The sequence below is a fragment of the Corvus cornix genome, chromosome 3 (genome assembly GCF_000738735.6).
Source record: "Corvus cornix cornix isolate S_Up_H32 chromosome 3, ASM73873v5, whole genome shotgun sequence".
NCBI classification, from domain to species: domain Eukaryota; kingdom Metazoa; phylum Chordata; class Aves; order Passeriformes; family Corvidae; genus Corvus; species Corvus cornix.
In genome coordinates, this window is record NC_047056.1 from 15610604 (window position 1) to 15627435 (window position 16832).

General features: G+C 42.1%; 1 protein-coding gene across 6 annotated transcripts in view; it reads right to left on the minus strand.

Moving 5' to 3' along the window:
• The window catches only part of FSHR (follicle stimulating hormone receptor), an 85303-nt gene that overhangs the window by 22815 nt on the left and 45656 nt on the right, over nt 1-16832 (minus strand). For 4 of the 6 annotated variants that reach the window (XM_019282465.3, XM_019282464.3, XM_019282467.3 and 1 more), the window contains exons 3-4: nt 6277-6351; nt 5811-5885 (exon numbers count right to left, since the gene is read on the minus strand). The exons of the other annotated variants lie outside the window; for them this stretch is intronic. In XM_019282465.3, coding sequence (XP_019138010.2) covers nt 5811-5885; nt 6277-6351 — 150 coding nt within the window. The remainder of the gene's footprint in view (nt 1-5810; nt 5886-6276; nt 6352-16832) is intronic. 6 annotated transcript variants of the gene reach the window in all.

A 16832-nucleotide genomic window follows, 5' to 3' on the forward strand; every position in this document is an offset into this window, starting at 1 on the left:
TAACAGCTGTCACCATGAAAGCTCCACAAATATGCCTTTGAAAAACTATTACAGATAGTTAAATAGAAGGCATGATTAATGAAGCAGGTGGATTACCACAAGGCCCTTGTTACTTAAAATATTTCTGCACTTACACTTTGTAAAAGGAGTTTGCTGAAAAAAAATTAGAAGCAATGAGAGAAGAACCTAGAACTCCCCCTTACAATATTTTAAAATACACTCTCTAAATTACTGGAGATGTACAGGGTTTTAGTTGAAAGCTGCCTTTAATTTTAAATGAGTCATAAACTAAAAATTCACGCAATCCTTTTTTACAAAGCCCCTTTTAAACACAAATTATGGCATACATTTCCCTTAGTAGGAAAAGGAAGGAGGAGACTGCTGCCAAGTAGTGTGTGGCTACTGCAGGGCAGAGAAAACATAAGAAGCTTTTCCTTCCCCAGTCCTTTCCTGAGAAAATCTCAGTCCTCATGGTGCAGCAATGAGAGGTGAGAGGACTCTAATGCATGCTATTCAAACACTGCTCCCAAGGGCAGCTTACTCCCAGCATATCAAAATTCCACATTGGTTATCAGGGCTTTCACTGTACATGTGAGAAAAAACTTCCCCAATGCCTTGGGTTAGTTCTGATCTTTCCAGTAATTCCGAAGTGTTCAAGGCTCAATTTTCACTGGTGTCAACTGAGCAGCATGAGATGAAGAGGAAAGCATCTTTGACAAATCATTACATACTGAAGTAAATCTACAGGTGGCACAAGGCACCGATTGCACAGAGGCACAGAATGGTGATTAGGAGCAGGAGAGGATGTTCTTTTAATTAAATGCAGAAAAAGAACTGAAAAAATATTTAGCTAGACTGCAGCCTAGATCTTCCCTCTCTTTTTATTCAACCAGCAAATCTCCAGAGGCCTTTAAGTGGATAATCTTTTTAGAATGTAGATAATCCAATTTACTGAATATCTTTCCTGCAGGACAGCTTTGTCAATATATTTACCATACAATGTATACATCCTTAGTACCCTCACTTTAAACAAATGTCCTCTTTAATCTGTGTTATAACTGAGTCCCCCCTTGCCTTGCTTAAACAGCTTGGTGAGAACCTGTTTTTTTTCAGATGGCTGATGGCTGCTTTCCAAGACATTAATTGTCTTTCTGAAAAGGCTTACTGGAGTCAACACTTAAGAAAACAGAGCACTACAATCAGCAGAGAAAAAAAAAAAAAAGATCATTCAGAAACTAATTCCTGGAAGATTCTGGCTGCTTATCTCCAGATATAGCAACACATCTGCTCTTTTTTTGTGCCAAATTGTAGGAGCTCTTCTGACAAATCTGGAAACGCAGTTTACCTCATCAGTTTACTGTGGGTATTTGCTAAATTGCAAACTCAAGGTAGGCAGAGATAAATACAACACCACTCAGGAAGCATTATCTTTGTGTCCCTTAATCACACTGGTTACTTTATGGTGAGAGTGAGCCTGATTCCAGCGAGACATTCCTCTGATTCACGTATCCCAGGCTTCTTAAATCTGCAGTCCCCCACTCCTGGGGAAAGGTCTTTAACCATGAGGCTGCCATGCCAAAGGAAAGAGTGGAGCATCACTTCTTTTTATTGAAGAGTCTTCTCCAAGCAAAGGGTCAGTAATTCTGTGGACTTTGCTGCACCTGCAGCAAATACAGATTTAGGTTTAGGAAGGACCAGGCAGGTCTAAGACCTTGGAGTTGGGCTCTGTTCCTTTTGCAAGCAAAACACATGGTTTTGGTGCCTGTATTTCCCCTCCCATCCAACAATTCAGCTGTATGCCCTAAAAGTTGACCTGGAAGGAGTGTTACATTTAAATCGTTGTATTGTAAACTGAGATTGCTTAATGCAGGACATCAACACCCCTCCAAAAATGAACCAAAGGACATAGATTGCATATAAGAACAAATTTTGGAAAGAAAATGGGTTTGAAAAGCCATCACTACAATATTAAACAGACTATGGCACAGGTCTTCCTAATGAGAGCCAGATAAATAATCTTGTACCCATGAAAAGGTCAGTAAGTCACCATTTTAAAGCAGTCTGTCTCTCTGGCATATACCCAAGAAGACCAATTAGCAATTCTCTTCAGTGCTTCTAAAAGACTGGTGAGAAAGTTAAGGTTGCCTGTTTCTAGAAGGTTTAGGCTATTCAGCACTGCGTTTTCTCAGCATTTTCCTCTCCTTTGTTTTTTTGCCATACTGGTAACGATGATGCAGGAGACGAAGGGAGTGGGCTGAGCAAGAAATGTGTTTGTACCCAAGCTGACAGAGATAATAAAAAAAGCATATTAATATTCAAGAGCCGGTGGCTGTAATGAACCCATGAAGCTGATGAGGGGACTGACAAGTCTAGCTAGAGCTTCTTGCCTGCCCATAAACAAGACCGAGTGGCTATACAGCTGTTTTTGTAGGAACAGAGAGAAAGCCTTGCCAACAATGTGTTGCAAAAGTCATTAAAGTAGTGGGCTGTAGTAGCTGGGCTCAATTTTGGACATTGAGACTGATTAATTTTTTTTCTCTGTGTTTTCTAAATGAAAACCACCAGCAAATATATGTTTTTCTGAAAGATTTTCTGAATTGTGTTTTTACAGTTCTGCTACAGCCACAAAACTGTGCAAGGAATCAGAGCATGTGTCTTGTACCCTGCCAGACTGTCCCCAGAGCTGGGAACTTCAGAAGAACCACAATGTTCCAGGAAGGGGCAGGCACCCAAGTCCTCATGCTTTGAGATGCTGGTTGCAGCTTGGTCTCTCTGTACCTCCTCACACAGTCAGACAGAACCACCTAACCTGTTATGTGACAAGATATTGATGAAATCATGTGCTATTCCTTCCTAACTTACAGCAATTAATGTGAAAATTAGGCAGTGATGTACAGGTTTACAAGTTTCCAGGTTTTACAAGTTTCCTTTCCTGGCCTTAAAATTTTTATCATTTCTGCAATAGCTGCTCCACACAGATGCTTTACCCTTTTATGAATTATTTTAAACTATAGTCCCACATGTTTACAACTTTTTGCCTCTGTATTGTATAAAAAACCCTGAACAACCACCACAAGACCCCCTCCTAACTGAACTGAAAAACTATCAATCTATTAACCTCCTCGACATCTCGCCTTATATTTTCAATATTGCCTCTTCCTTGTGTCAGGCATCAAGAGGAAGGTGAATATGAGAACTGGGTTACCTTCACCAGATGCTGTTTTACAGCTTTCCATCAAGGTTTCTGCTTTCTCATTAAATTAACTACCCTACCCTTTCAAATAGCAAAGCTTTCTGCCTTTTCAGCTTCCAAAAGGGCAAGCACCACTCAGTGAAACCAGGGGATAGAGAAAATGGCATCTTTCCTACAGGAATGTGCCAGAACAGAACACGAAGGTGTGGCTGTATGTAGAGAGATGATCTGAGCATGATGTAACTCAGCATCACGCCTGGCTCGTTGGACGTAGGAAGTCCCCAACAATAACTTTGTGTCCTGCTCCTGCTCCCTGTGTTGGGAAATGATGTAGCTCCACTGAAGCCAACAATATGGCGCTGATTTTTACCCCCAGCACATCTTCCTCAACCCTTGTCAGCAGCACAAACCCCACATCAATCTGTTCATAAGCTCTGAGCCACGAAACCTGCACCTTTTGTATGGTCTATAGTCATGCAAGACTGGGGGGTTTTATCTCCTAAAATGAAGGCACAGAGGGGATGCAGCATAAATCCATTAGTGGTAAACACCACAGGTGGATTTTATGAACATAACTCAGAGAAAAGCTTTGGCACAAGAATGAATGCGGATTAAGTGGCCGTGAATAAAACTAGAAGAAATCTTCTAGTCACCAAAGCATTGAGTTTCTGGAAAAGCCTCTCCTGGAAAAAAACAAGAAAGCAGGGAACAGTGAAGAGAAGCAAGACTGTCAATAAAGCACTTAATTAATGGGATATATGAAGTGGATCCAGAAAGTAATAGGATGCAGTAGCTGGAGAGTCTCTTCTAGCCCTCCTTGCTCACAAGAGAAAAAACCTTAAAAAAGCTCCAAAACACATTTTCCTCTGATATCAGCTAGCAAGAAAAACTAGCTGAAGAGGAGAAGGGAATGGTCAGGTAGACAAGCAATCATCTGTATTTTTAATCTGTTGCTTCTATAGGTCATGGTATTGCTGCTGAATTTTTATACAGGTAGAAACCCCAAATGTTTGAGTCAACATGTATGGGAGTGTGGAATGACAAATGTTCAGAAGAGGCAACATCCACTAGTGCCAACAGAAAAGCTTTCACTATTTCAGATATTTAAAGTGTGAATTTACCTTTACCAATGATTTCTGTGTCCCATATCTAAACAACCACTGAAATTAGTGTGTTCTTTAGTGTGTTCACATTTCTTCTTAAATTTCATGTGAGATAAATGTGCTCTCATTCTTTCTACCCATCTGTACATCTGACAACTGTACTCCCCATGGTAGCTTGTTCTGGGGATTTTACATGGGATAAATAAATGCTGTGGTTTTGTTCTTAGGTGGCCAGAGCTACTCAAAGCCCATTCAACCACTGCTGAATGACTCAGGCTTGAAATGGGCTGAAAAAAGCATGTGATTTCTCCTCATGACAATGCAAACTTGAAGCTTTATTTCCCTACTGTCAAGAGAAAACCTGTTCTAGTTATGCAAACACAAAAGTTAAAGTTTACCAAGGTGCCTGATGAATTTGATAAAGTGGGAATCAGTCAAAATACTGGCAAGAGCAAAAACCCTACTCCAAATCTAGCCACATATTCCAGTTCAATGAGGGCTTAAACTGTAATGTCTTCTGCAGTGCTAACTACACCTTATCTCCTAAAGTCCAAGTCTTAAATCTCAAATCTTAAAGTAAAAATTCAAAGCAATGCCCCTTGGCATTTTTGAGCCCAGAAACTGTCAGATACTAATGATTTTCAGAGACTTTAAACACTCCTTGGCTTACTGGGAGCTACTTATCAGACCACTGACCTGATTTCATCATGTATTTAAGAAATATCTAACTAGACAATGAAATGCTTACTTTTATGTACTGAAATGTAGAAATCATGACCAGGCTTCTTGGATGAGTAAGGAAAAGACGTCTTGCATGAATAAGGTTTCTTGTGTCAGTCAGGAAAATCAGATGGGGGTTATGTGCTCAGGTGGGCAGACATACAAAAGTTAAGTTGGGATCCTGCTGGGTGAATCAATTGGCATCCTGCTCATCAAAGGGCACCATTTGAGCTGTATAAGCTATGACCATTATGGTGCATATGACATTTCCTCTAGCTGAGTAAATAAAGCTGTACCATACATCAATATGTTTGTATTTTGGGGATCTAATCATCTCACATCAAAAATTTGTGAAGACCATGCCTATAACACTACCTTTGCTAAAGAAAAAGTAATTTGAATGCTTAACAACACCATGTATGTGACATATAACAGAAGGCAGCACCATAGCAAAGACAGAGGAGATTTTTTTTTTGTCCTTAAGCTCCCAGGAGGAATTTCAGCCTAAACTTGTTTCTAGACACATAAGGAAGGTCCAGCTCCTCATCACTCATTTCAACCTGTTGCTTAGAAAGGCTCAAGAAACGTGTGTGGGAGTCCTCCGTGGAAGTTCTTATCTTCAGCTTTTCTGAGGACTGTGCAGGCATGAAAATGTGGATTGACAATGTGCAACTGGTAGTGAGGAGAGGCCATTATCCTGTTTTATCACCAAAAGTGCTCAGCACCAGCTGGACAGATACAGAAGCGTGTAATTCAAAATGACTCTAGGACTTGTAAAGAACAAAAGATCTTACAAATATCTGAGGCTTGGAAGGTGTTGGAAGGCATCTTTATCAATGTACACGAGGTTGTTGGCTTTCTCAATTCTTCTGCAAAGAGGAAATGAAACATCAGGAAAAAAATATGTCAGTACATTGATCTTAAAATTGTGTTTGTCCCATGACGTTGTGGAACAATATGCTGAGATTTTCTTTTTGACAGCAGATGATCTGCATGATTTCAGGGAGCAGCCTGCCATAGACTGGCAGACCCTACCACCTTTTGATCCTGGCAGTGATCTGAGGATAAATTTTAGGCTAAGCAAGTAAAGAAATGGGAAGCTAGATAAGAAGATGGAAAAGACAAAGGGAGATTTCAAATGCTCCTATATTGCTACAAATTCTTCAGTGCTTACCTGAACCAAACTGCAAAACCTTTGATACTTGCCTATAATGAATCTTTATAATTGTCTCCTTTGCATTTAGATTGCTCATTACTTACATTTCATGTAGTTTGGGAAGGTTGGAAAACACATTTGCTTCTATGACCTCCAAGGCATCATTCTGTGAGATCTCTCTGAAAAATAATTTAGAAGTCAAGATATTTCAAGTCATGGTGAAGCAGAAAATGGACAAGTGAAAAATTCACAAGGAACTTCTCCAATTACTGATGAGTTTTAAAAACAAGTTGGGTATCAGATAAGAAAACAGAAACACTGATGAGTACTGCTGTGGCAAGCAACAACAAGAGTCAGGAACAGACATCTGAGGCTGGAGTTTGCATCTGCAGCAGCAGCCCTGCACATCCTGCTGTCACCATTCCCTGTGCATTAGAAGTCAGGATCTATCCATCATGGGCTTCTGGACCTCTGACATTACTAATTGCTGATAGAAATTTAATGAAACCTTTTAACTCAGTGAAGAAAAGAGGGGGTGAAGGTGACTGAAAACAAAGACAGCTAAAAAGTTCCCAAGAAACATGACACAACTTCAGCAACAGGACACTGCTGTCTTGACCTAATGGGAAGTACAGAGATTAAAATTAAGCCACCAGAAGATGCACCCTTGTTAACAGCAGCTGGAGACCATAAGAATGAAGAAGTCTTCCACACCTTGGAGCAAACCCTATTTCGACATGGTCTGTAAACAGTTAATGCCCACTTACAGCCAGAGAGCTACAGAATATAAAAGCCCAGTTTACTGCTATCACCCCACCAGATTGCATCTCAACAGAATCACCAGGATCACTGGAAATATGTCCAGAGCACATATTTCTTTGGTTCCATAATCTGTGGGATGGCAAAGACAGGGCTCAGGCTCTGGTGTAATTTAGAGCTCAGGAGTTCTCCTGGTGAATCAAGCGGGCATTACTGCAGTATCACCTGTCCCAATCACATCCCTGATGCTGGCACTGACCAGGAAGGTCGAGGTAAAGACAGCCATGCCAAAAGGTTCCCTGCTGTCATTTTTTTTGGAAATGGTGCCAAAATGTTATTTTCCCAGGCTGAGGTCAGCTGTAGGAAGTAAAATTTGTAATACAGCTGTAATTCAGTGATAGTGTTATGGTCTATTGCATTTTAGTCATCAGGTAACTGTGCACATATTTGGAATGAAACCTTGGAGAAATAGATTGCAAACTGGATGACACTTGTTCCTGGATATCTTGTTCTTTTGAAATGATGATGGCTGCAAATAGATTCAAACAGGCCTGAGGTAAAACAAGAGATTATAATGTCAGGTGCACAGTCAAAAAATAATCACAAAAATTAATCTGAGGAATATAAATGTATTCCATTCTCTTCCATGAGAGATGAACCATACCTGACAGATTAGCTGCCCATTTAAGACAAACAAAAACCTTGCAAAAGAAGATATGTTTTTCAGCTGACCTTTTCAGTTTTAAAAAAATGCCTTAGTGGTTTAATATTTTTCAGTTTAATAAGAAGTTTTCCCTCCTGTTTCCTCAAGGTTTTTTTATGGAAGAAATCCAGCTCTGCTCTGCTCCAGGAGCTCTAAACTGACTGGAAAATAAGAAAATAAAAGTACATGAGGACTGACAATAGGTGCTTGGCAGGGTGCACTGAGAACTGGGTTTGTTTAGCAGTGCTGAACCACCAGCTCACATGTGAGTGTGTTCCTCTTTATTAATTTTCAGTGGCAGCAAAATGTTTCAACTGAGGCAGGGATTCCTTCATGCCGTGGGAGATACAGCCCTTGCAAGGGGTGCTTCAAAGACTTTATATTAACTTCCTATTTTCTTTAAAAATAATTGTAAGTAGAAATATCCAGAAGAATAGAATAGAATAGAATAGAATAGAATAGAATAGAATAGAATAGAAGCAAACATTCTCTACTATGAGGTATTTATTTGACAGTATAAAATTCACTTCCCTATCTACAGTCTCGATGATTTAACAACATGGGAGGCGTCTCACACTCTTAAGGCTTGGTTTGGTTTTCCTTGTTCTTGTTTTGGTGGTCAGATGCATATTTGCCACTCCCCACAATCTAAAAATCAGTAGTCTAGAAGAAAGAAAATCTTCAGAAAAAGTGGCACATTTAATACCAACAAATACATTTAGCCAGAAGACACTTCATGCCACCAAGAAGTTCAGGGAAAAAATGTCATAGATTTGTTGGCCTTATACAGGGAAAAAAAGGTTATTAAGAAACCGTAATACAGTAGTGACCTCACCCAGCAGATAGTGCTGCTGAGGGTAATAATTTTTTATGATCCAATCTGCTATCTAACTTTGGAACAACTTGGATGACACAGCTTTTTTAATGGATTGCTTAAAAATGAATGTTTCTGCATCAGAAGACTGTTTTGGCTTCCTAAGAGTGTGGTAGGTTATTGGCTTTGTTTCGATTCAAGAAATGGAAGATACGGATCTGATTAAGGTAGGGCACAAGGAGGCCATGGCACTCTGGAAGGCTTGGAGAATGCATGGTGAAGGAAAGGAATGAAGAGAGGAAGATAGAAATCTCTAAACTGTTTTTGCAAGACTAGGTTTTTAAAATAGTAAGTTTTTTAGAGATTATGTTTTAAACAGAATTAACGCTTGTGTGAGGGGCCTTTCAGAGACGTGGGAAATGACTTGGCTTTCATTCTAACATTCCCATTCACAGGTACAAAGGCCACAGTCTTTTTTTTAAACAGGTAATAAAAATATGGGCATATAAAAATATGTCCATTTACAATGACTTTTTGTCTTCCAGTTGAAGCAAACCACTGCTGCAGCTGTTGAGGTTATGAACATCTCAAGATCAGTAAAAGCAACAAAAAGGAAACTTCTCAGTGGCAGAAGGCAGTAACCCTTCTGGTGCTGGGCTTCATCCTCTGGGTTCAGGGGATTGCAGCAGTAAGGGAAAAGACCCTCTGTCCCCTGCAATGAACTACATCCTCTGCTATACTCTCTCCAGGAAAACCTGTGATGACCTTGATGCCTTAGGTTTTAACTTGCATATTTTTCAAACCCTGTACTGCCTAGTGTGTAACTCTGAAGTTTCCTGTAGCCTGTTAACTGCTGCTCTCTCATGCTAGGTAGACATAGCAAAGCCTCTCCAGGCCTGCTCTCCAGGGACACTCAGACTGTCCTAGGCCCAAAAGTATAAACCAAAAGCCTCTAAAGGGGGAAGCAAGCTTAGGGAAATGACATAATTAACTGAAGCTTTAACTGGAGAATTAACCCTGATATGCAAATGAACCAAACTTATAAAAGTGTGAAGAACTCATGACCTGTTGTCCATCTTGGGTCCATTTTGAGAGTAGCCTCTGGCTCCCCAGGGTGTACCTTTGAAGGCCCTTCAAATAAACACCTACTTTTATTCCCTTACTTTGTCTACTCTCTGTTTTTAGGTGGCCTCTCAAGGCATCACCTTACCCACCACTGTTCTCTGCAGATGAATCCCAGTTTTGGGCTGCACATAAACCTGACAGGGCTGTCATTCAAGCAAGAAGGATAAATAAAATAAAACCATTCTGTTTAGGAGATCAGTCACACACTGTGAACAACAGGCAGTACTAATCTGGGGTTTGGCTGCCTAATTAGTGTGAACTATTTATTCATACCTGGCAAAAAGTGCACACCTGCTCCTGGAAATCCCAAACAACACTATCTTGGATACAGGTATCCATGACATCAGAAGTGCAAACCACTGCTGCTCACATCAAACAATCAACTCAGCAGACTCAGATCCTCTGTAGAGGAGAGCAAATAATACCTGAGGCAGAAGCTACAAAGAGAAAAAGGCATTGCTGGCTAGTGTTTGTGCAAGTGATTTGTCTTACAGTATAAATACACACAAACAGATGATTGCTCATAATGCATATCTGATTATATGTCATCAAGAGAGAAGATGAGAATCTTATTATGTTGTTTGTTTGCAATGAATGACACTATTAGTGCTACTGGTAGCTATGGCAGGAAACCCAGCCGGCAATCCCATCATCACTTCTGAAACAGGCAAGCCTTTAAATAGATGGTGTGCTGAACAGTCAGGGGCAATTTCTTAAAAAACCCCAAATATCCAAACCACCCAGTGGTTGCAAAGTGCTTAGGCATCTGCCTGAGCTTAGTGTTCACTGCATGCAGAGCTGTACTGAAATCAACAGTGATCCTTGAAAGCATAAATTGTTTACTCAAATACAGACTAAAAGATGAAAAAGCATTCAGTAAACACCTTTTACAAAGGACAACTGTTTTTATTTTTCTGCAAAGAGAATGTAGGATACTAAGATGCAACATCACATGATTAAGGGATTTCCTCTAATTTGCCACTAAAGTAGCAAACTGGAATCGTTATTACCCATTCCCCAGCAACTGACTGCAGTGTATCACTTCCACATGTGACAGTCAGAGCTTGTGTTAGAAGGGAGAGAGATGGAAAATTGTTTAATCTGCCTGCAAATCTGCCCTCAGGCACGGCCGGGGATGCATCTTCATGACATCTGTGGCAGAGCCCAGTGTGATGCTTGGGAAGGATTCCTCTTCAAACCAGCTGTACTCAGAGCATGACCCGTAAAAATCAAGATACATTGAAATGGCCTTTTAAACAATTCTGTTAGCAAGGGACTTAGAGTTCCTGGCAGTTTCTTTGTAGTCCACTAAAGGAAAAGTCTCTTAGACTAACCAAAGTCTTACAGAAAAAACAAGACTCTATTAAACTCACAAACTAATAATCTTGGAGCCAAGTGGTGTCATATTTCAAAATAATAATATACAGGAAATTTATATCTTTTATGATAGCAATTCCTTTCAGGATCAGAGCAGAGCACACAGGCATAAGGTATAGGGTAATTTCTTTCCTTGCTTGGAAATATGTCTGTTTTTTAAAAAAAAAGTGTGTTTATGTATGTGTGCCTTTATACAGACACAGAAGGTTAACACAGACCAGTAAGTGGTAACTTGTGTCAAAAGAAGAGCAGAGCATGCACAAGGCAGAAGAGCAGCTTAGACCAGCATTAGCCCCTCACACAATGCCCAGGGCTGTGTGATTTTGAGCACGAAGATCTTGTAATTCCAGCAGCGGGAATGACATAGAGAAACTGCTGCCCACCTGGCGAGCTTGGCTGTTTGACAGCCACAGTAAATGTGGGATTTATGGATTTCTGCATTTCTTCTCCCTGTGGTGGACTAGCAGAGGGGACTGCCCTGTCTGTAAAGGCTTCTCTGGTCCTTGCTTGGTGTGTGCACCTTGCCCACAGATGGTGTGAAGGAGGGATTTCCGCCTCTCCAGTCACACGGCCCTACTCTCTGGTCCTGGTGGTGAATTAATCCCTGTAAATTCCTGCAGCCTTCCTTAAATTCCCTTCCAGAGCAGGTACCTACACAGGCTGTATGTCGGGGTACCTCCCCCCCACCATGTAGCCCTGGGAAAGGGGCCCTGAGGGCACAGACACGGGGTTTCCCTGCCCCTGCTCAGCCTCGTTCCCATTGGTTGGTTTGTGTTCCCTGCGCGGGCAGAAGGACCCTCGGGTCCGGTGACTGGAACAGTTCCTCGGCAGAGCTCCGGCCATGCGGCTGGAGAAATAAACATCTCTGAAACATCTATCAAGAATTGGTCCATATATATTTCTTTTCCATGGACTCGTTTGATACATCGTGTTACAGTATCCCCACTGTAACAATAGTGGAGAATGCGGGCAGAACAATCCCCGATCCCTAAGCGACTGATGTGTGTGAGTAAACCCTAGAAACTTTGGATTCCTCTTCTTGTTTCTGTTTTGCTGTTCCATCTCTAAACTATGGAGGAACCGTGGGAAGACCCTTGGCTCTCAGAGCCGCATATGGACATTTATCTTAAACTTAAAAAGATTCTTGAACAACAATTTGTAAATTTTAGCTTGATTCAAGCTCAAAAGGAACTGAAACACTTCCTGGCATGGTTGTTTAAGAACTTTTTCTATGTTTCTTGGGATTTAGCTCTTACCAAAGACTTTTGGAACACAGTTTGGACACAGTTGATTTTTGAGTCAAAATATATGCCGATAGAAGAATATTTTCATGAATATTATTAATTACCGAGACTGTTGAGCAATGTCAGCTGTGTCCTGGCAAAGGGAAACCTGGCTCAGGGACCATGCGACCTTGGCCACGTGCACCGAGCGCTCTGCGAGCAGCAGCGAGGCAATTCCCGCGCGCGGGTGGAGCCAAGCGAGCCGCAGTGTCGGTGGCGGAGCGAGGCACGGCGGGAGTGGCACCACCCGGCGGTGCCCGCCTGGCCCCGCGCAGCGCGTGGTGGAGCGAGCCCCGTGAACGCCTGACTGAGAGGGGCGGCATGCGGGCGGCGGCTGGCGGCGATGGCGGTGGAGCGGAGCCGCACCCAGCCGAGACGCGCGCTGGAGCAGGGCGCGGGGGGGTCATCACTCGGGGCCAGGCCGAGACGTGGGTGCAGCGCCTGGAAGTGGCAGCGAAGCTGCGACCAGAGGAGGCGACGCACGGAGAACTGAGCGGCGCGGCGCGGCCCGGCCCGGCCCGCACGGCCCCGAACGCAACCCCGTGGCGAGAGCGCGCAGGCACCAGCAGCTCCAGCGGCCCTGGCAGCACTAGCAGCCCTGGCAATTCCAACACGGGAGCGAGCGAAAGAGAAAGCAAGAACGCAGGGAGACAGAAAACAGCAGCCACTTGGAAAAAGGAAAAGATCACTGTAGCTAAGGTTTTAGGAATAGTAAAATGGTATACTTTTAAACAAAATTATGGATTTATAATGAGATGTGACAACCAAGAAGACATATTCTTTCATAGAACTGCTATTAAAAAGAATAACCCTGAAAAATATATCCCAAGCTTGGGAGATGGAGAGGTGGTGGAATTCAAAATTGTACAAGGTAGAAAGGGGTTGCAGGCAGCGGAGGTCACTGGGCCTGACGGTGTTCCTGTAAAAGGCAGTATATATGCTAGAAATTGTAGTCATGTTAGACAATATCTCCATTATAAGCCCCCCTACAGTCTCCCTTTCCTAATCCCACCTTTCCCTTTTATCCTATATCCTATTACCCCCAGTGTATTCCCAATCCATTTTTTTCATCCATGGTTTCCCTCACAAAACCATGCCTTTGCCAATTGTTTCCCCAAAAATCCTTTTCCAATGTGCAGTGGGGGATGAAAAGGGGGAGAGAAGAAATTAAACCCTCTCCTGCCTCAGTTTCCCCACAAAGCATGCCCAGAGAGTCCTGTCTCCCTCCTGTCAGCCTTAAGATGTTCCGGAGAACGTGTTTGGACATTCAAAGACTCAGGAGGGTAGCTTGTTTTGTTTTGAAACTGTCCTTGCTGTTTTCAATGTTAAGTTTTACATCTCCTTTTATTAAAAATAAACAGGTGAAATGTCGGGGTCCCTCCCCCCCCACCATGTAGCCCTGGGAGAGGGGCCCTGAGGGCACAGACACGGGGTTTCCCTGCCCCTGCTCAGCCTCGTTCCCGTTGGTTGGTTTGTGTTCCCTGCGCGGGCAGAAGGACCCTCGGTCCCGTGACTGTGACAGTTCCTCGGCAGAGCCCGGCCATGCGGCTGGAGAAACAAACATCTCTGAAACATCTATCAAGAATCAGTCCATATAGATTTCTTTTCCACAGCCTCCTTGTTTGATACATCGTGTTACAGTATCCCCACTGTAACAGCTATACACTTGATCTGTTCACCTTATATTTCCTGTGATACATTATCATTGGGTCTTTTGGCCCATTATCCTTAGCCTTTGGTACAGCTTTTTTGTGGCATAGCTATCCTGTGGATTGCTATGAATGCTTCTCTTTCACTCTATAGGTACCTGCAATCAGCAGTGATACTGGAAGTTTAAGGTACTGATTCCCAGAGCAGCCGGCCTCACTGTGCTCTCTGTACTGCGACAAATCAACAGCATTGTGTTCATTTAAGGGAAAAGAGAAGGGAAAAAAAGGCCAACAATGCTTATTTCCCCCCCTTTCTCTAAATATAAATACCCTTTAGAGCAATTTTCCAGGTCAGTTAGTGGTTTGACTGATGCCACAATTTATGTCAAGCTTCAGAAGTAAACAGCAGCAATGTGGTGTCGCCCAGGCAATCCTGCCCAGCATTCACTGGGTGAGCCCCCACAGGACCAGCCTGAGAAGTGTCTGAACTGAAAAATTAAACACCTGGCTACCTCCGTCTCCTCTGTCTCTCTGTCATGGATGGAGTGGCTCTTATTTCTTCAGCCTGATCAGAAACAAGACGGTCTGAAATCTACTTCTGAAAACTTCCCTCTAAAGTGACAGCAAAATGCTACTACATTGATTTAAACAGGTTACAAAGGAAAAGCCATTTTTCTTAAAAATATTAGAGACTTTTGACCTTTTAAAAATAGATAGTTGACACTTTCTCCTGTCACCTTTCCTTGTGAACATGAAAAACTTGTCTCCCTACCATGATTTATTGAACACTGGGGAGTTACAGGGTAATATCTCTTAGCAGATATTGACGTTTCAGAAATGAAATCAAGGACTGACTCTTCTCATCATCTCTTTACTTTGCTGAAGATACACACACATGTTGTGCTGGCCTTACTAAATAAGTGGAATACCCATTTAACCAACTGAACACTGATAGCGACTCCACACTTAGAGCCAGGTAGTGTATCTACATCAGTCTTTGAGGGAGATTATCAGGAGGTGCCAATGCTGTGCCTTCCTGTCTTCTCCAAAGGGCATGAAACCATGTTCTCAAATAAATCCGTGCAGGCTTGGGAAAAAATAAAATGCAAATTTCCTCAAGGCAGACAGAAGCAAAGGGGATTTTATTTCTATCGGTGCTTTAGTACCATAAAGCCAGCAATCCAGATGAAAGTCTGTGGAGAGTTTGGTTGCATCAAATTAATTGTCCGTGTAATGGTTTTAAATCGGTCTCTCTAATCTGAAAAAGCACATGATTACTCTGCAGAATTGGGACTGATAACAACCAGATCCAACAGACGAAGCTACATCATTAGAAGAATTGATTTTATAATCAGTACAGTTTGGGGGGATAGATACCTCCTCATACTCCAGCACTAGGGAGTGTATTACACCTATTTCAGTTTATTGCCAGCGAAGCTGAAAATGCACGAAACTTTGTAGGGCCAAACAAGAAAAAGGGTCTTCGGAGGAAATGGCAGCTTTCCCCAGAAATCTGGCTCCACACAGGCAGCCCAGAGAGATGGGGCTTAGAACTCAGTGCCCTCCAGCCCCTGGGACAGACGTATCTGCTGCCCCCGGCTTCAGGTATCACTAAATTTTATCTTTGACCATGAAAGCTTGCAGGGAAGACAGAAAAATGTGTGTAAAATAAAAACACTTACTTTGTCAATGGCACTTTTTCCCCTCAGGCATGATGGGCTCCAGAGGACGTTGAGACCATGCTATCAGACAAAGATGGGTGTTCAGCTGAGGAAGGGACCTTCTCTTTCAGAGATGCTGATATTCCTAACCTGTAACTCCTTCCATGGAAATGGGCAAGCAGCATTTATTGCCCCTTATCTTTTATTACTCCACTCTTGGCTTTAGTAGCCATCTAATGATGAATAGTTTATTAAGATGGCCTGGGCAGATGAAGAAATTACATTTGACAATCATTTGGAAGAGCAGCTGAACGAGGAAGTGGGGCAAAAAATTTCTGGGGAAAATCAATAGGCAAACTGTCTTGGACTGGGAGAACATGTGGCTTCCAGAACCAAAGTCTAGTGACAGCCTTTCCACACGGATCATCCTGTAGCAGATGCTCCCAGATACTTCAGCAGACAGTTTTGAAATGCTTTAAGGAAGCACACATTCACAAGAGGCCTCTGGAGGACAGTTCATTACTAATTCCTATACATTGCAGAAACAGGAAAATCCAGAATAAGCAAGTGCCTCAGATTGGCACAATTAAACATTTTAGCTAAGAGAGGAAATTCTAAAAAAAAAAAAATCCCTCTTCCTCCTCAATTCTGGCATTAAAAATCTTCCCAGAACACTGAGTATTATTCATCAGAGCAAAAAATATAGTACATACACCCACTTCAGTGAAAATAAATCTCCATGACTTGACCCATCATGAGAAAAATATTAGCACTGCCTAATGTTAAACCCAATTATGAACATAGACATCATCCAACAGCTGCCAGCACCATGCACTACATCTTTCAAATGTCCTCCTGAAAGGATTTAGGTTTCTTTTATTTAGTGTTAGAGTCTCCCTGTGAAATATCCTCTTCCAGGACAGAGATTTCCTTGTCTACGCTTTTCTATTTGCATTCATTCTTCCCTTCCATAAAAGCCACTTACTATTCTTTTGTTTTGTGTCTAACTGAAGCCTTGACCCTGCAGACTCTTATCCTTAAGCTTTGGCAGCTAAGATGGTACTGCATAAATGTTTGTATGATTACATATAACCTAACCAGGAAAAAGAATATTCTTTTACGCTTCCAAAGTTAAATCCAAACCTCTGCCTTGCAACAGACTGCCAGACAAAACACGAGCACCATCAAGAAGTTACTAAGTCAAAAGCTTTACAAAACAAGTGTGCAATGAGACTTTTCTATCTAGTTATGTTACAATCACGAGCAGAAAAATTACCATTAACCCCAAA